At 38.2% G+C, this 19,547-nt stretch overlaps 2 protein-coding genes across 4 annotated transcripts; one reads left to right on the top strand and one right to left on the bottom strand.

Annotated features, from left to right (window-relative positions):
- Positions 1-2,534: 2,534 nt before the first annotated feature.
- pkd2l1 (polycystic kidney disease 2-like 1) lies at positions 2,535-7,840 on the top strand (the record flags this gene model as incomplete). The annotated part of the gene is made up of 15 exons (XM_082556350.1): positions 2,535-2,808; positions 2,999-3,112; positions 3,881-4,008; positions 4,825-5,078; positions 5,167-5,391; positions 5,477-5,705; positions 5,782-5,952; positions 6,048-6,229; positions 6,326-6,446; positions 6,525-6,620; positions 6,702-6,823; positions 6,904-7,021; positions 7,144-7,277; positions 7,376-7,513; positions 7,687-7,840. 14 exons carry the CDS (start codon positions 2,535-2,537, stop codon positions 7,500-7,502), a joined length of 2,295 nt encoding a protein of 764 aa, XP_082412476.1. The 3' UTR covers positions 7,503-7,513; positions 7,687-7,840.
- A 1,253-nt stretch (positions 7,841-9,093) lies between these two features.
- tial1 (TIA1 cytotoxic granule-associated RNA binding protein-like 1) lies at positions 9,094-19,524 on the bottom strand. 3 transcript variants are annotated; one of them, XM_082557165.1, is made up of 13 exons: positions 19,358-19,524; positions 18,868-18,964; positions 18,579-18,677; positions 18,377-18,431; positions 18,160-18,247; positions 16,608-16,683; positions 16,247-16,355; positions 14,935-15,030; positions 14,722-14,806; positions 14,139-14,262; positions 13,637-13,797; positions 11,334-13,476; positions 9,094-9,965 (listed from the first exon to the last, which is right to left on the bottom strand). In XM_082557165.1, the coding sequence occupies exons 1-12, from the start codon at positions 19,384-19,386 to the stop codon at positions 13,353-13,355; spliced, it is 1,143 nt and encodes a 380-aa protein (XP_082413291.1). In that variant the 5' UTR covers positions 19,387-19,524; the 3' UTR covers positions 9,094-9,965; positions 11,334-13,352. The 3 variants fall into 3 exon arrangements, with proteins under 3 accessions (XP_082413291.1, XP_082413292.1, XP_082413293.1); XM_082557166.1 differs by lacking the exons at positions 18,579-18,677; positions 18,868-18,964; positions 19,358-19,524 and adding an exon at positions 17,402-17,471 and having other exon boundaries at positions 18,377-18,433; XM_082557167.1 differs by lacking the exons at positions 18,160-18,247; positions 18,377-18,431; positions 18,579-18,677; positions 18,868-18,964; positions 19,358-19,524 and adding an exon at positions 17,113-17,184.
- Between the last annotated feature and the right edge of the window lie 23 nt (positions 19,525-19,547).

Below are 19,547 nucleotides of genomic sequence, written 5' to 3'. Positions count from 1 at the left end.
TCATCCTTTAGTTTGAAGGTCCTGTGCTTTGAGATAAGACACTTTTACATCACGGGGTGGAAAATAGCCTTTGTGATTAATTTGCATCATTTAGCAAATCAACTATCAAATTTACTTGATACATAAAGACTTTTCTTTTAAAAAAAACAGTACAATCATTTAGTTTAATGTAAGCAGAGATAATCATCAGCGACTCTTACAGCCACAGGGCTACCCATCTAAATAGCCGTCATCATCATGATCATCATCATTATCATAAGCCACTGAAAAGTGATTATTACAGATATGAGTAAGTTTGAACAGTGGCACAAGCCGCAGCAGATTAAGGAAGCCTGCGTGCCAGATTCTACCACCGCTTCAGCAGGGGAGCAGAAATTAAACTCTATTGTGTGGCAGTGGGTGTGCGTAATCGCTCTGTTCAGAGCCAATGAAGCATGAACGCCCATAGCTGGCCCCAAACTCTATCCGCGTTAAGATGAAGACATCTACAGCAGTGCTTTAGCTGTAATGTCCAAACACTAACGCATTAAACTCATCTGATTACCCTGCTGTTCTTTTGTGTAGCTGTGTTTGGATTTAAGTGCTTAAGACTATAATACAAGTGGCTGGTGCTGCGAGAGGCTTGTTATAGCACAAGCAGATGATGCAAAAATTAATAAATGGAAGAGCTAAAAGTGCATAATGGAAACTATTCAGAGGCTGTAAGTGAAACTCCAATTAGACTCATTAATTCAGCCACAAGTGGTGAACAGTTGGTAACAGAGAATATACTTGACATGCAATTAATCGATAGTGACAACAATGTGCTCAGCATGGAAGTAAACTGTCTTTCAACTGCTGAATTATTCAGCCTTATTCAGCTCATGGCTGCGTGTTTATCCTTTAATAGGACATTTCCAGCAAATTAACACGCAGGACTGTGTAGAGATTCCTACAAAAGAATGAAGTTTATCATTTTCCAAAGTCCTTTATGTCATTTCGAAGGATGCGAGTGATGGGAAAGCTACTCTTATTTTGTCACCTCCGCCAAGGACATGTTTTGGTAGCGAGCGCGTTGTTGTTTCTGTAAACACGATAGCTCGAAAAGGTTTGAATGAATTCTGATGAAAGTTTGTGGGGGTGTAGAGTGAGGTCATGGTAACAGTCCATTAAAATTTAGCTTACACCCACCAAGGGCTTCAAAGTCAGCTTAATGATTTATTGGTCACAAATGGACAAAAAGCCTTATAACTTATAAACTAGGATTCTTACAAGTATGGTGTGTACTGTCAACATGTAGAATTTACTGTATAAAGATTTCAGATTTGACCTCTGACCTCTTGTTCAAGGTCAACAAATTGAAATAGATCAAAGTCATAATAATGCTAGAGATAGTTGAAACTATGTTTCTTATTGCCATTGTTTGTATTGTGCTATATAACGCAACATTAGACCTCTGACCTCTTCCTTAGGGTCAAATACAGTTTCATATAATATCTTTCAAATGTTTCTAAGGTGGCACGGTGGTTAGCACTGTTGCCGCACAGCGAGAAGGTCCTGAGTTCAATTCCAACATCAGGCTGGGGTCTTTCTGTGTGGAGTTTGCATGTTCTCCCCGTGTTTGCGTGGGTTCCCTCCGGGTACTCTGGCTTCCTCCCACTGTCCAAAGACATACAGCTTGTGGGGATAGGTTAATTGGATAACCCAAATTGTCACTAGGTATGAATGTGAGTGCGAATGGTTGTTTGTCCCTGTGTGTTAGCCTTGCGACAGACTGGCGACCTGTCCAGGGTGTACCCCGCCTCTCGCCCTATGACAGCTGGGATAGGCTCTCGCGACCCTGAAAAGGATAAGCGGAAGTGAATGGATGTTTCTAAGGTTCTACTGCCTTTGTTTGTATTGGCAACATTTATGATACCAGTATATATGTATTCTAAATATCACATTATAGTTTGCATTGAACTATCATCTCACATTTGACCTCTGACCTCACTTTTCCATTTCATATCTGCCTTTAGAGAGAGAATGAGCTGCCTAGTTAATCTGAAATATACTGTGGTATAATATTATATAATGATCTTAACTTATTCACAAATCAATACCTGTTGTCCATTAACTACTCCTACATAATGTTTACATAGTCAAACTAAACATCCGTCCACCACCCCAAAGTAAGGAGTGCCCAGAGAGTGAGCTAACTTGGTGGAGGTTTGCGCTCTCTGAGTGCTTCTTGTTTTCTAATTGAATCAAATGGAAAACCAAACAATGTTAGTTATTGTTCTGCATTATATATATATATATATCCAAACACTATAGAAACCAGTATGTCAATGCTGTGTGTTAGCAGAACACCTACTGTGCTGTTACGTCAATGTGTTTCAAAGGGTCTCAATCTCAAGACTACAACAGTAGACCAGCAGCTCCTCCCTCAACACAGCTGATGTCATCCACCTCTCCAGCAGGTGTTCAAAAGCTGCCGACACTGCTCAGCTTCACTTTCCTCTTTAATCGAAACACCAGAAGTTCCACACAGAGAAACACACGCGTCTTGCACCATGAAGACCCTGAACAATCGGGCTGAGAGCCACCTGACTGGGCAAGTGGACTTTGAGTTGGACAAAGTAGGTAATGGGGGCTGGGTGAACCAGGGCTACTGTAGCTCCCCTCCACCCTTCCCCCAGGTCACCACTGTCTTCAACCCCAAACCCCACTTCGAGGGGAACATGAATAGCCTGTACAACCTGGATACCCCGATAGCGCTCCCAGAGGACCCACCAACCAAAGACCAAAGTCTGAAGAAACGAAGAGGCTGCTGCTGTTTTATCAAAGGCAAGAACACATTTGAATCTACCTCATGTTGACATTTCTTCTTCGAATCTCAGCTGTATGAGCAGTGTAACAAGTACGAGTAAAACCAGTCGAAGCCTGGTACACTTCTGCTTGACAGACCAGCAAAAAAACAAAAAAAGCTTGTGTCATGTAATTACATATTGATGATTTAAACTTCTATTTTCCGTAGCACTGTGGGGGACAACGCTGACCGAAAACACCTCTGACAACAGAGAGCAGTTCATCCGAACCACGCTGCGGGAGCTGTTGGTCTATGTCTTTTTCCTGGTGGACATATGCCTCCGTGAGTACTCCACATCAACATTTCTGCTCGTCACTGATCTCAAAAGTTTTGACTGAATGTTCAATATGCTTAATGAATGCTTAATGTTCAACACTCTGGTCAATAACTTCCTGTCCACGCTTAATCTTATGATATGAAAAATGTTTTCCTACATTTACAAAAAGAAGTTATTCAGACACATTTTTACTTACCAAAAAATATCCTGTATTTAATTTGCATAATGTTGTCATTGAAATATGGGATACACATCCAAACACATCTAAGTCTACTTTCAAACACTGTATTTGCATTACTGATCACTTTAAAGTGCTCACTGTTTGACAGGCTCTGGACTGTTGATTTAACATTAAAAGTATCCCCGTTGCTTTAATGGCTTCTACAAAATAGCCTTCCCATTTTTCTTTCCCAAAAGCCATTGTCCAGCTAGGATTGAAAGGGATGTGCCTTTTAGCGATAAGAGCTTTTAGCGTCATCCTTTGTCTGGGTTAGATTTACACTGTTTGATGAGGCCATTTGCGTCAGGACAGCGTGCTCCCTCTTCAAACAAATTACGGCCTCTCATCTGGATCTGTTTGATAGCTAAAGCGATGTAAAAACAAAGCAAAAAAAAAAAGAAGCCAAACAACAAGTCTTCAATGCAGGTTTGCGTGTCAGCATTCGAGTCTTATCTCAGAAAACTGAATGGAGCAACGTTCAGAGCTGAGCCTGACCAAAGCCAGATAGGAACCAATGACCGGGCATTAACGATGTGATTACGTTGTCTTTCAGTGACATATGGGATGACCAGCTCAAGCGCCTACTATTACACTAACGCCATGACGAACCTGTTTGTGAATACACCCAGTAGCAGTGGGGTTACGTTTCAGTCTATTGGCTCCATGGCTGACTTCTGGACCGTAAGTTTTCCTCATTTTTCCCATGGCAGTGATTTTTCTGCTACTAAATGTTTCTTTCTTTTCATCAACATTTTTTTTTTCATTTCCTTCAAAGCTGAGATGTTCTCAAAATTTTAAGGAACTATATGATTCATTTAACCGAACATGTATATTAGTGCCTGAACTCAAATGGAAACATCTTAAAAACAATTATAAAAACTGATTATTCCTTAAGTACAATATGTTCTTCCCTGCATTACCACATCACTTAAAATGACCAAACAGTGATGTTTGTGTTACTGCTTCTTTCATATCTTTTTCCACATGCTTAAGATTTTACCAATACTGTTAATTGTTACTGATATGTTTATTAGTACATGCAGTAATATAAAAATATGTCCTTCCAACCCCATAAAGAAATGAGTAGTTGTTTTACTAGGCCTAAAAATAAGAAGCTTGGTTTCCAGTGATCCTGCCTGGTAAGTTTCAAACTTAAACACATCTGCTCTCCTTACTTGTAAATGGTAACAAATAATAAAACTCAAAAATGTAAATCTATGCAACATCTATCACATCATATCCAAACTCTTGTCTTGATTTTTTGTAGATGTGTTTTTTTTAGTCGATGGTATCAATTTGAAAATCCTACGTCGGCTCATTTTTGAGTTATTGGGTTTACAAAGTTGGGTGTCCACACCACCTGACGCTTGCCTACCGGTCTATTTCCCCCGTTGCCTGCAGGGTGACAGCAATACCCCAAACCTTTCAGGCTGAGGGGTAAAATTCACTAAGAACACAAAGAAAGGTACAAATCAAACTCTTTCTTTTTATGAAAAGTTCGCCCAGGGCCCACTGTTGAACGGACTCTACTGGACAACGTGGTACAATAACCAGCCCTTGGAAAGCGGAAACACGTCTTTCATCTACTACGAGAACATGCTGCTGGGTGTCCCCAGGATGAGGCAGATCAAGATCAAGAACAACTCCTGCACTGTCTACAGTAACTTCGAAAATGGGATCAAAGGCTGTTTCGCTGTTTACACTAACCAGAAGGAAGACGAGCAGAGCTTCGGCCTCATCAACGGCTCTGCGTAATTCACTCACTGTTTTCTTACTGACATACAAAGAAGTGCAGAAGCACAATTTAGTGTTCTAAGTATTTGTGTTTTTCCACTGCAGCTGGACCTACCACACAGAGAAAGAGATAAAGGGTTCCTCTTACTGGGGCTTGGTGGCCACCTACAGTGGAGCAGGATACTATCAAGACCTGAGTCGCACACAAGAGGAGAGCGCCAACATACTGACAGAGCTACAGAACAACCTTTGGCTGGACAGAGGAACCAGAGCAGTCTTCATCGACTTCTCCACTTACAACGCGAACATCAACTTGTTCTGCGTCATCACGTAAGGAGCATTACTGCCCATTGCACCTTTACCCACCTGCTGATACCCATCCATTGGTTGACCAAAGTGTCATCTGCTTCTTCAGGTTGGTGGTTGAATTCCCAGCGACCGGTGGAGCAATCCCTTCCTACCAGATCCGAACAGTCAAACTGATTCGCTACATAACGACCTGGGACTACTTCATCCTAGGCTGCGAGTTGCTCTTCTGTGTATTCATCCTCTACTACATTGTGGAGGAGATTCTTGAGCTGAAAATACACAAGTTCTCCTATTTCAATAGCATCTGGAACATACTAGACATTGTTGTCATATTGGTAAGAAAAGATGGTTCAAACATGTCATTTTATCAGATTTTTCAGGGCCTTCTAAAGACTAACAACCTTCTTACAGCTTGCCATTGTTGCCATCATATTCAATGTATTTCGGACCATCAAAGTGGACAGCTTGCTTGGGAATCTGCTGAAAAATCCTAACATCTATTCAGATTTTGAATTTCTGGCATTCTGGCAAACCCAGTATAACAACATGAATGCGGTTAACCTGTTTTTCGCATGGATCAAGGTAAAGAACTGACACCTTTCAGTCCAACATATTGCTTGTGCGATTTTGCTTTGTTGTCTCTCCAGAGAATGTGTGCTTTCTTCTCGTCCTTGTAGATTTTTAAGTACATCAGTTTCAGTAAGACCATGAATCAGCTGTCCTCCACGCTGGGCCGATGTGCCAAAGACATCTTCGGATTCGCCATCATGTTCTTCATCGTGTTCTTTGCTTATGCTCAACTCGGATATTTGCTCTTTGGAATGCAGGTTCAAACATTCAGCACCTTTGTAAAGTGCATGTAAGTCGTGTTGAAAACAATGGCAGGATGAAGGGTTTTAATTGTAACGAGCATCAGTTAATTAGTAGTTCTTTACAATTTTTGTCCACCCCACAGCTTCACACAGTTCCGAATTATTCTTGGAGACTTTGATTTTGATGCCATCGACAGCGCTAACAGAGTCCTTGGGCCGATCTACTTTGTCACTTATGTGTTTTTTGTTTTCTTTGTTCTGCTGGTAAGTCATGCACGAGATAACTGATAATAAAAGCATCTGATCCGAGAAGTCACATTATCTTGTGTATTTTTCCCTCAGAACATGTTCCTGGCCATCATAAATGATACATATGCAGAGGTGAAGCAGGAGCTCTCTGAAAAAGATGAACTACAAATTACTGACATTTTTAAACAGGTAAAAGCTAATTCAAGGAAATTGGCATAAAACTAGCCATATTTATGGATGATGTTTTACCAGACTTTTCTTGTAAATCAGAGCTACATGAAGACATTTATGAAGCTGAAGCTTAAAAAAGAGAAAATATCAGATGTTCAGAAGGTTCTACACTCTGGATCTGGAGATCTTGAATTTCAGGACTTCAGAGAAACTCTTAAAGAGTAAGTGACAAAATATCAAAAAGGAACACTTGATTATTTTACTGTTAAACCTGAGCCTCACTTCTGTGATGATTTTGAAGGATGGGACATGGCGATCAAGAAATAAACGCAGCCTTCTCCAAGTTTGACCGTGACGGGAACAAAATTCTAGATAAAGACGAACAGAGGTGGATGAAAGCTGAGCTGGAGCAAAAGAGGGTTTGTGCACATTAAAAAATAAATATGACTATGTTCATATTTATAAAAATTTTCTGATCATTTCTTATTTTGATTGCCAATTAACAAAATAAATGTTTCTTGTGCTTGTGCGTTTTTGTCAGGAGGCTCTCAGTGCCGAAATCAACAATCTCGGAATGAACTATCAGATGGAATTACACGAGAAGCCGCCTGTCAAATCCAACGAGCACAAGAGCAATTCCAGTCAAACCTTTGTGGAGCGGGAACATTTCTTGAGGTGGGACAAATTTTAAACTTAACCTGCGAATGCACTTATCTCATTCTCCTAACCAGAGTAATACATTTAACTCAATTACCTTTCTATTGCCACAAAAGTCTGGCCAAACAGGTTCTTCACCTTGAAAGCTCCGTGGCAGGCATTGCGTCCCAGACTGAGCTGATTATGGAGAAACTGGGATTACAAGGGAAAGCTAAAGACGCTGCAACAGCAAAGAAACCGTGACCAGTAACGATGTGAGCAAACATCACTTGTAAACAGCAAGATTACATGTTAGAAATCTTAAACAGCTCCAGAAGAGTACATTCAAGCTACCAAGTGTGTTGTAGTATCTAGAAAATGAGAGTAGACTTTCTTGGTTGCAGTCTTACAAACACACAACAATTAATTTTAAATTGCCCTTATCCAGAAGGATGAAACTGTCTCAGATAGTCATGACTTTGGTCAGTGAGGACAGCACAACAGACGCCAGAGATGTCATCCCGAAGGCAAGCAGTACACAGCTCCACCAGCAAGTGATATATGTAATTAACCTCTGAGGAAAACAACTGGATAAAAACTTCCTAATATACATGTTAAATAAAGTACTGACAATACGACATTTCAATATTGAAAGAACAGAAATCATGCAGATATGTAAATTGTATAAATAATATTTTGTCTACTAGCTGACTGCACAGTTTAAGTATATATATATATAAAATGTTATGTTATGTTATGCATTAGTGCTGTGTAATATAATATACTTAAATAGAGAAGTTGTGTAATATAATCCAATTCTGGGCAATACATATATCAACTAAATTCCAAGTGAATACTTTGCTTTAATCTATTGATGAATGTTCACATTCGCTTACATTTGCTCAATATCTATTGGCCAATTTGATAGTTTATATGGTTTAGCGAAATGGCTCAATTTTTCAACACCATTCCAAGGTGTAATAATCATACTCATCACATTGGGATGCACTCACTATGAAATGATACCAGTGTTTGAAATCTTGCAACAATTCTTTTCTCAAGTTTTGTTTCAGTAAATCTTTCAGCTCTCACACCATCTTTAAAGGAAGATCAATTTAAACATACAAAATGAATAAAACTTAATACACAGTGTTTAACAAATTTATTAGACCACCACTAAATGTAAGCTTTATACCACAGCTGTCTTAAAATACCAGGGCAGGTAATAACAAAACGATGTTTACGTTTTTGTGATGGTTAACTCACCAAAATAATATTAAAATATAATTATTATTGTCCGTGAATTTTCCATGAATGTACCATTTTACAAGAAAAGTAGTAAAACACATTGTTTTTGATTAAGTTGCAAAATTAGTTAATTTAGTGGTTCAATGTTATGTTTGATTTTTTCTGATTAGTCCAGCGTGTTGGTTCAAATTTGGGTATAAAAATGTGAATTCAATGATTTTTGGTTCTAAACAAGTTTTGATAGGTTTGTATTTTCTTGTTTTACGAGAGGTTTAACACATGTGTTAAGTATTATAAAAACCATAACACATAACTGAGACATCAAACAATAGCTAATGTCATCATTATCTGCTGATAGGACACTAGCAGTCAAAAGTGAATGCTGGCAGATACCAAACCTATTCCTGTTAAAAATGGAAAAATATGTCTATTATCCAAGTACAGTAAACACTAAAAAGGGCAGAAAGATTTTGAGCAAATGTGTGAAACGTGTTGTCTTCTATATTAATCTAAAGTTTAATAATTGTCATTTATTGTGTCTGGTAGGCAGTGAATATATGGTTTCCTGCAGCAGCATTTATTAGTCCTCAATAAATGTACCGAACACTCAAAGGTTCAAAGGTTTCTTTATTTGACGTGACTTTGTTGAGTTTTTCCATTAAATGTGAAATCGATTCAATCCTTTATTATTATTATATAAACATCACTTCTGTTGTTCAATTTATGTGTATAATGGTCAAAAAAAAGCAAATCGTCATTACATTCAATAGTTTAAGCAACAAATATATTACATGTCATTAGCGTGCAGTTCAAGTTGATACATCACCTGCTTCCTGCTACATCCTGAAAATGGCACAAAACTTAAAATGAGGAAAAATTAAAAGGAAGATAATTTAGATTTAAAATGGAGCATCTTTAAATAACAAATTCAGAATTTACCAACAAATCAATTAAGGCTCATTCACAAACTATATTGCTTAAATTTAATGATGGAGATTAACTTTGTAACATTCTACCTACAGTATCTACATCAGTTTAAGTTTTGAGGATTTGTGATCAAGGTTTGTATTTACACTCTAGACAAACAAGACCCTGTTTAATTCAATGAAAACCCCAGCGCAAATGAAAACAAACAAAATCTGTATCAGGTTTGTTGGCTAGCACTACAGAACGAGCAGGTAGCAAACAGGGAGTATGATATTCTGTACAAATGGCACAAACACAAATAAAATCCAAAATTGCAGGATGTTTGAGAAAAATCCTTCTGTCGTAATTTTTCAGCGGGTTTTATGATTTACCCGAGACGTGTCAATATTCTTTAAACCGAAAACTCAGAATGCGTAAGGGGAAGTTTCTGCCACATTAACAAAACAGTAATACGTGCACTTAGGAGACCCTCCGCTTTCAGAATAAAAGTAAAATAATTCTTTGTGACCCTAAAACATTGGAGCTTTTCTTTATGCTAGTGGGTAATTAACCCTCAGAGGTCCTTAGGGACATTTATTGTCTTTTGCATTTTTAGTTTTAAACCATCTTCACTGTGTTGAGTGGATTAAAGCCAAATTTGTCAAAGAATGTTTTTTTTTCTTATTTTTTTTAATTGTGGTGTCAATTCATTAAATCAGCCTAAAATGGCTAAGTTACAGAAATCCAAACACATTAGTCCCTTTGGACAAAAATGTCCACATTGAAACCCATTATAAACGCTATTTTTCACGCCAGAAAATTTACGGTCAAATCGAAAGTCAGGTCTCCAGCTTAGGTTTCGTTTTGGACTACAGGCCTTAGAGTTGTAATTTTTTTATTTGTCCACCGGGTGGCGCCCTTGCTTCACATTTGACCTCTGCTGGAAATCAGCGGGCTGCTTGGACAGACCTGCGGGAAATGACGCCTCTTTTCCGGCGTGCAGCAGCGGATTCGCCCGCTGATCGTGCGGACCATTTTTCGGTCCCTAGGACCATGAGAGGGTGCATTTTTTTTTTTAGTCAACAGGAAATGACGTATTTGTTGTCACGTGGTACCGGAAGTGTGCGCTGGAAAAAGGAGTCCGACGCAACATGCCCCGATCATCGTCGCGAGTTAACCCGGGAGAATGCACTCATTTCGGCCTCGATGAGCAGCATTTGCCGCCTGGAGACCATTTTCTGGTTCTGGAAAAAAAAATAAAAGGCGATCGAAATGACTCTTGGTGCCAATCTTTAGTCCATCTAAAGGCCTAATTATAATAACAATCAAATATTACTTCAAATGTTTTTTTGGGAAAATATTTAGTTTTTTAGTTTTTTTTTTAGTTTTTTTGTAATTTAAAGGGTTAAAACAACGAAAATATAATTAAAACTTTATATGAATATTTCAGGGAGAAGCAGTTTTAAAAGACTGACCAATTTAAAGTGAAAAAAAAAATTAATATTTAATATTTTTATTGCACTTTTTGGGGCGTGGTCGATAGTGTGCATTTTATGAAATGCGCTCCTGGAAAAAAAATAAAAGGCGATCGAAATGACTCTTGGTGCCAATCTTTAGTCCATCTAAAGGCCTAATTATAATAACAATCAAATATTACTTCAAATGTTTTTTTTTTTAAATATTGAGTTTTTTTGTTTTTGGGGGCTAAAAAAACAGGGCGCTCATGAAGTAAAACTGGGATTTAAAGGGTTAAAACAACGAAAATATAATTAAAACTTTATATGAATATTTCAGGGAGAAGTAGTTTTAAAAGACTGACCAATTTAAAGTGGAAAAAAATATTAATATATAATATTTTTATTGCACTTTTTGGGGAATGGACATTTATGTCCATTAGGGACCAATGTGTGTGTATTTTTTAGGGATCTCAAAGGGTTAAACCATAATATTTGAATTATGCAATAAAACTAGGGCTGGTTATAGTACAAAATTCACTCTACAACTCTATGCAGAAAATTCAAAGCCACTGGAAAGAAGTGGTTTTAAATGATGGCATTAACACAGAGGAAGAATCGGACAAAAACGTTTAAGAGTCAGCATTCCTCTAGGAAACCAGCCCCAGAATCAGCACAGCAGGGTTTGTTACCTTTACAAAGTTTGGGGGGGTTAAGCAGTTTTTACAATACTTTCTATATACAGAGACTGGGTGCTGCAGCCGTTCCTTTGAGACATTATGAATTAGTCCATCTTGGCTGCAGTACGGAGTAAACTAAAATTCACTGAAGTCTGGGAATCGGATTTAAAAAACAAAAACGACAACAACAAAAAACATGAAAATTCTAATAATTTTTTGCTTTTAGACCTGTGTAGGTGAAATCTTCTTGGTACACAATCCCATTTCCCACCCGAATCTCCTTTAAAGCCACAGTTGTTGTACAGAGAGTTTCTTCACATATAATGGAAAGGTAAACTACCATTCCAGGGCCTCTATTCACAAAGCATTTTTGACTTAAAATATTAAAACAGGACTAAAAGTCTGGATATTTTATTCCCTGAAGATCCAGACCAATGTTGAGTGGGTCATTCTTGCGGCTCAGTGGAGTGTAGCACAAATCCATGGAGGATTTACCTGCTCAATCTATCATGAACTCGCATGAAGGCTTGTTTTACGCCCTAAAATGACAAGCATGACCAGAAAATAAACTTTCAACCTAAAAAAAAAAATATTGCCATAGTTTGGTTTTTAAATATTAATGTTGGTATGTTTGAGGTTTTCACGGTTTTTAATCCTCATGAGCTGATGGATTAAAAAAAAAATTATAATAGTGGCATTTAAAAAGTGTGCGCTATGTTACACGTACATTTTCTCTAAGGCCCTTTTGTTTTGTAAAATATGAAAGAATTTGTACTAAATTGATGTTTTAACCTCCTAAGACCCGAACTCTTCCACGGCATGCATTTTGATTTCTCTTTGATATTTGGACATATTGGGGCCCGATGAATGTAAAAACAAAGAATTACCAGATTTTTTTTAACCTTATTTTTGTTTTTAAGAAAAATAAGAGCCAAATATGAGGATATTCGTTTAAAATTTTGATAGAACAGTAGCAGTATAATGTCCTTGTAAGTGGATATCAGGCCCTTGTAGAGCAAAATTCAGTATTTTGGTCTAAATAACCCAAAATGTGATGTCCACATATGTGGACGCCAGGTCCTAGGAGGTTAATGGGTTGGCCCACTGGTCAACCTGTTAAATGTGTGATGAAAGGAAAGGCATTGTAAGTTCTGTCTCTGTGCCAAGATCTCTACCCTGTAGGCATGAATCCTCGATGTTTCACATGGTCTAGCACTCATAAGGACGGTGTGTCCTTAAACACGTACTCAGACAAAAACAGTTGGTTTGGCTTTACTTGAGAAGCCCAAGAGCACTTTTTCCCCCCTCTTTTAAAACAGAATTAGGAATAATAATGGAACAAACTTTTTTTTTTTTTTAAGTGTTTTGAGTTTAATTGACTGTGATTAAAATCATACACTCTACACCAAAAGCGAATACACACCTGTACAATATTACCTAGATTTCAAAAGATTCAAAACTGTATCACTAACAGCATTATTGCGTATAGGGTATTTCCTCTGATGAAGAAAAGCAAATATTATATAAACACATTTATTATAAAGGAAATATCTACCATTCATTTTTAACTTTGCATGAGAGCAAATACCATACTGCTGTACTCAGAAGTAACACAATTACTGTTGGACAGTACAGCTCTGATCACCTGACCTTTATGTAATATTGCACAGGGGTGTGCTCCCTTCTGTTGTATACTGTAATTGTGTAGGAGCAACTATTAGCTAGAAAGGCTTTGTGAATATGGCCCCGCCCTTCTTTTACCACAGCAGCTGTCCAAATGTAAGAATGCTGTGTCGCCTTGGTATTACATTGAGGTTAGGGCCTTCTTACTGCGTTTGGTAGCCAGCCATGCCGAAGTTGGCCAGGCTGGACATGACTGTACCAGGTGGGGCTGCGGCCTGGGCTGATGGAGATCCAAAGCCTCCCATCCAGGCTGTTGACTGGGACTGCCTGAAATGATATCAGTTACCGAGTTAGTGCAAATATGGACAAAAATATCAAGTGTGCTGTAAAACAAATCAAAGAGACAGTTCTTCTCTTTATTAAAATATAATAAGTGGTGTTTAAGTGAAACAGTGTAGTTATACAAAATATCAAAAGTCAAACTCACTCTACTCCAAAACTTTGCTGGTTCCATGTCTGGCCATACATGTTGTAAGAGGGCATTTGCCACCCATTGGTCACATACTGCCCATACTGCTGCTGCTGCTGCTGCTGCTGCTGCGGATTCCCGTAGACCTGGTTCCACTGTCCCCACTGACTGTAATCAACCTGAAGGACATCAGATGACAGAAATGTGAGTAAATATACAATCTCTTACCCGTTTATTCAACAGCAAAAATAACACAACAAAAATACGACACTAGAAACCTTTTTGATGAGTAAATTTCCTCTTCCTTTTTTTGTGTCATTTTTTCTATATTCTGGCTTAAAAGCAAGATTATTTTAAGAGTGGACAAAGTCACGAGTTTCAGGGTGTTTTTGTGGTTTGGAAGTTAAGACATCAATAAACTACATTCTGATTCTAGTGTGACTAGTGTGTAGTCATTCCTACCAATTGTGACATATAAAACGCACATTTTAACACCACTTATGTCACACGTTCTCTCTACCTGCTGTGGACTTTTTGCCATGTCGGGTGATTCTTTGCCCCAGAAGCACTTCACTACGTGTCCTTCAATGACTGTGCCATTTACTGAAACAATGGCATGGGCAGCACTGTCATGGGAGGAAAACCTTCAAAGCAAAAGAGTAGATTGAAAGTCAGATTTTCTACCAGACAAATCACAGGGGGAGTTCACTTTCATACTGCTGAGACCATATTTGATATCATATTACAAAAAGAACCAAGTTTCCTGCTAAGCTTGGATGGAGTTTAAAATGAAAATAAATAATTTAAGCCCTATACTTAACATTAAGACAGGGACATGTTTACCAGCATGTTAAATAACTTCCTTTAATAACATCACATGCACATCGAAACTAAAAAACTTTAGAAATGCTTTGGAAAACTGCATAGGGACAACAACGTGGAGATATTTTTCTCTCTTATCCAGAGTTCTACAAGCAGGAACGCTGAATAAACATAACAGCAACTATCGCTGACATTGAATAAGGTATAAATGGTCTCTGACTCATGCAGTGTGCTTGTATTGACACCTAGAGGCCAAATGCTGCAACAGAATCAAGTATTACCTGATGAAAGAATATCCTTTCTCTGGGAAAACCCGGACTTCCATTATCTGACCGAATGGTGAGAAGGTCTGTCGCATTAGATGTTCTGGATAAGATAAACAAGAGTTCAAAAAAAGGGTTTACAAGGTTAGTTCATTGGAGGCAACTTAAAAAGTTATTATTACAAAGTGACTAGAGGGTGCAACAATGGCATCTATAGAATGTGACACTTGCCTGATAGCCCTGATTGGATCCCTCCACAGTACACAGTGCAGTTCTGTGGACTGGATTGATTCACTACGTCATCAAACCTCAGCTGCTTTGAACCATCTGAAATAAAAACAGATTATTTTTAAATAGATGATTATAATTTACACATTTAGTTCATGCTGATAATAAAATCCAAATCAAATCTGCAATTTATGCCCATAAAAGCGCTGCTATTTTTAAAAAAAATCAAACTACACCCAAATGTGACTCATGAAAAGGTGAAAGTGAAGATAAAAGTGAAGGAAATTAAGAGAATTTATTCTTAAGAGAGTTTCTTCTATATTTAAATACAATATCAAAATGCGTTGATAACAGACTCTTTGGCTGCTTTATTAGGTACACCTGTTCAACTGCTTGATAATGCAAATATCTAATCAGTCAATCACATGGTAGCTACTCAATGCATTTGAGTAAACCAAGCATCAGAATGGGGAATAAAATATATTTATGTGACTTTGAACATGGCATGTTTGTTTGTCCCAGACAAGCTGGTCTGAGTTTCCATCTACTGGAATTTTCCCAAAGCCATCTCGAGTGTTTACAGAGATAAGTCTAAAAAAACCCTAAAATATCCAATGAGTGTCATTTGTCTGAGCAAAAGTGCAACAGTAACTCATTTAACTACTCATTGTAATCAAGGTTGGCAGAAGAGCGTCTGTGAACGCACCACCTTCAACTAGATGGGCTACATCAGCATCGGATGACATTCCTGTCAGCTACAATTCACACAGCTACAATACACCAAAAACCAGAAAACAGAAGATTGGACCGTTTCCCGATCTGATTAATCTCAATATCTGCAGCAGCATTCAGACGGTACGGTCAGAATTTGGTGTGAAAAACATGAATGCATGAATCTACGGAAGAGGATTGGGGCCAAAAAGAAGTGGGCACGTCTTCTTTTTTTTTCCGAATTCTGACTTTTTTTCTCAGAATTCTGGAAAAGAAGGCAGAAAAAAGACGTGCTCACTTCTTTCTTTTTTTTCCCCAGTGGCCATAATCCTCTTCTGTATGGAACCCTCCTGCATTAGAACAACAAAGCTTATCATATCTTATGTGGTAGAACGGGAGATTCACATCATGGATTCAAGCTAACAAATCTGCAGCAAACATGTGATGCTATCACATCAATATGGACTAAAATCCTTCAGGCACTTAGTTGATGCTCGGGCAGAGGGGAAAAGGGGGTCCAATACTAGCAAGGTATACCTATTGAAGTGGCCAGTTAGTTTGTAATCATAGCACCTGCCGAAACTGGATATGTGACAATACTCACTGTCCTGAGTGCTCTTAGGAGCTGGAGGTTTACGCGTAGCCCAGTTAGTCCTGATTTGGCGCCCTCCGAGCCACTGTCCCGACATGTTAATAATGGCATTCTCTGCATCCTGCAAACCCAAGCCAAACGATTACTCATGGATTTGATAGATTTATAAAACTCATTTGTGGCCATGCATGACTCTTTTTAATTTTAAAATAGTAACTGAAACTGGTGATTAAAATAGGAAACTAGTAATGCTAGATGCTTGTAGTTGTGATAAGACTAACTATTAATAATTGAGTTTTGAATGTATTCAAGTAGGATAAGAAACAGAAAATAGAAATAACCTTCAGTCTGTGTTCTCGCACTGGAGCCTTACCAGTTTGTTGTAGAAGGACACAAATCCATACCCCTTTGATTTGCCTGTCGTCATGTCCTTCACAACTCGGGCATCCCTGGAAGGAGAAATGAGAACAACTTCAGCGCACTTTGAAGTTTAAATCTTCTACACTAAAACAAAAAAAGGAACCACGCAAAACACAATGAACTGTGAATCCTCTACTCTGCCCTACATTAAGCTAAATTAGCTATCATGACCTTGTACTGACTCGTAATATAACTTCAAAGCAACACTTGCAAAACAAGTACAAATACATGCAGCCTACAGTACTGTCATTAAATCATTTCTGATGTATTAATGGATCTTTACCACTAGAGCACCACTGTTTGCTCAGTCCTCACAACAGTAGGCTACAGATTTAAAAATCACAAAGCAAATGGCTATGGATTACCATGCATTCTCATAAGCTGCTGTTTGTACTCTTACTACAGACAGAGATAAATAGAAAATATCAAAAAGAGAAAAAAGGAATTAAACGGCATACATGGCCTGTTAACAGATTTCTTTATTTTTCCTGGTCAATTCTTTACCACCAATATGGAGTATGGAGTTTGGGGAGCTGCAAATTTTGAGAAATTGACATTTTCAGAATTTTTGGAAGAGGATCATGGCACTACAAACAACACTATGCAAATCAAAAATAAGACAAAACACAGATTTAGAGGAAGACATTTTGTACTGGAATTTGTTAATCTAAGCTAGGTCATGTTAATACATGGCATCTACAAATAAAGACATATGGAAAGAATGGAATAAATAGAGAAAAAAACTACATCTGAGTCTCCAGAGTGAACAGTTCCTTGCTGTTAGCCTTCAAGCTCCTGTCCAATCCTATGAGCATTTCTGTAAAATAACCAAAGTGCTATTACTTCACTGAGACTCAAAACTAAAAGCTGTTCAGGTACATATACACAGCTTACATTTTGCTAACATACTGTACAGTTTACTTACCACACCCTACATATGCATATAAAACTGACAGTTCAGTCATAAAAATAAAGACATAATAGACCGACCACACTGTCAATGCAAATGTGTCGCCACTCTATATCTAAAAACAACAACGACATGATTTTAAAGGTATAAGTTACTCCATGTTTAAGTATGTTTACATGCATCGATGTGGGGCCTTTTCTACTCAATGTAAGCAATACTCTTTGTGACAATAAAGGGCTATTCTATGCTATTCTATTCTATTCTAGTGTTAATCCTTTCCTGTTACACATTCATTATGTTGTCTGGTTCGTTTTTCTCTCCAAAAGGTGTGCACAAAGCGCCAATTTGCAGTCCTTGACAAAAAAACATAATTGTCTTTCATCCAAAAAGATTGTGTCAGAAATGCAGGCCTCAATGTGTAATGCAACTTTCTGTTTCACCTTTACAACCTATAAAACCTGTTTCTCAACCGACTGGGAGGAAGAAAAAAAAATATCAGTGGTTGCACTGAAACATATTCTATTACACATAAGACAAGTAGAAAAAAATACACACACAAACACTCTCCCACTCACACACACACGTAAAAACTTACGATATTTTCCCAAATGGTGCAAACGCAATCCTGACATCCTCAGTAGTAATCTCTGGATTCAAATCACCCACAAAAACATGGAAGTGATCTAGTACAAAAGAAAACACGGACATAGTAAACAAACTATTTGCCAATCCCCAGTAGACTCTGATTCTAGCAGAGTGTACGTGCGTTTGTGTGCGTGGTGGTGTAGGGGAATCAATAGGTGATCACTCACTGGATGTGTCTTTCTTCTGGCTACTTGGAGTAGTGGCCCAGTTTACTTTAACCTCCTGAAAACAGAATTCACAGAGAGCACTTAAAACTGTGAAGAAGAATCAGGAAAACAATGTTGTATGATATTCAAGGATGAGAAGCATTAACACAACAAATAAACTTAATAACTTTGCATATAATCTTTTAGAGCAGCTATGTCCCACCTTTCCTAATATCTTCCTCCCATTCATGGCTGCAAGGGCTGCAGCAGCATCTCTGTGTTCAAAGAACTCCACAAAGCAATAGGGATCATTGCTCGTGTGCTGTAAGGATAAGATCAGACACAACAGATTAACAGTGTGGCTCAACTAAAACTACAACTCAGTGAAAATGTTTTTATTGTCTTCAGGTTTCTCAACAGTGAAGGCTATCTTTGCCGTTAACTTTTGAGTTAACATTAGGACACGACAACAACGTAGAAAACAAGATAACCCAGCAACCTTCGCTGCTTACCTCTGTGATCATTTTACAGCTTTTGCATGGTCCTATCTGGGTGAAGAGTTGCAGGATCAGAATTTCTGTTACATCCCTGGAGAGGTTTCCCACATACCTAGAGGAGGAAAAATAAAAAGAAGTCCACTTACTCCTGGAAACAAGCTACAGCTATATTTACTTCGAAAAAGTGAACTACGGGTACTTCGTTTCTGGTATTACAGTATCATTGGGGATTATGAGTTTTTGAAGTGAAGTTCCTTACAGTAGTCTGTTTTTAACGATGTTAGTAACATCTAACAGACAGTTGTTAACACGTATATATAACTCACATATACTTATTAATTAACTCTTATGTCAATTAACCTGACAGTAGTGGATCATAAACGCTAAATGTTTATGTCGTCCAGTTGTTTGTGAAAACAACGGGTAGCTAATTTAGCCACCGAATACCGACGATAGCGAAACTAATGACACGCAACGTTACTGCTGGACACGAAAAACTACTTACAGGGTTCTGGGGTGGGTTTCGTCGTCCATAGTCGATGCTGAGAGTAACCAGGGAAGAAAACGCCACTTACTAGCTAGTTCTAGCTGGTATTAACTGGCAATTAGAAACCGCAACTAGCTAACTAGCTTAGAAGCTAGCTAACCGGGCGCCAGGGCATACGTCACACTGTGAGAGTCCAGAGTACGTACGT

This window comes from Aulonocara stuartgranti (genome assembly GCF_965226115.1).
Source record: "Aulonocara stuartgranti genome assembly, chromosome: 13".
NCBI lineage: Eukaryota > Metazoa > Chordata > Actinopteri > Cichliformes > Cichlidae > Aulonocara > Aulonocara stuartgranti.
The sequence above is the reverse complement of the archived record's forward strand: the minus strand, read 5'-3'. Positions and strand labels throughout refer to the sequence as shown.

Bases quoted from the DNA above. Each gene is read 5' to 3' on its own strand.
- tial1 (XM_082557165.1), bottom strand. From the start codon at position 19,386: ATGGACGACGAAACCCACCCCAGAACCCT. The intron at 18,248-18,376 runs GTGAGTGATCAC...CTTTTGTACTAG, and splicing joins CCAGAAGAAAGACACATCCA to ATCACTTCCATGTTTTTGTG. The intron at 16,684-18,159 runs GTAAGTTTTTAC...TTCTCCTTCCAG, and splicing joins GCACCATTTGGGAAAATATC to GGATGCCCGAGTTGTGAAGG.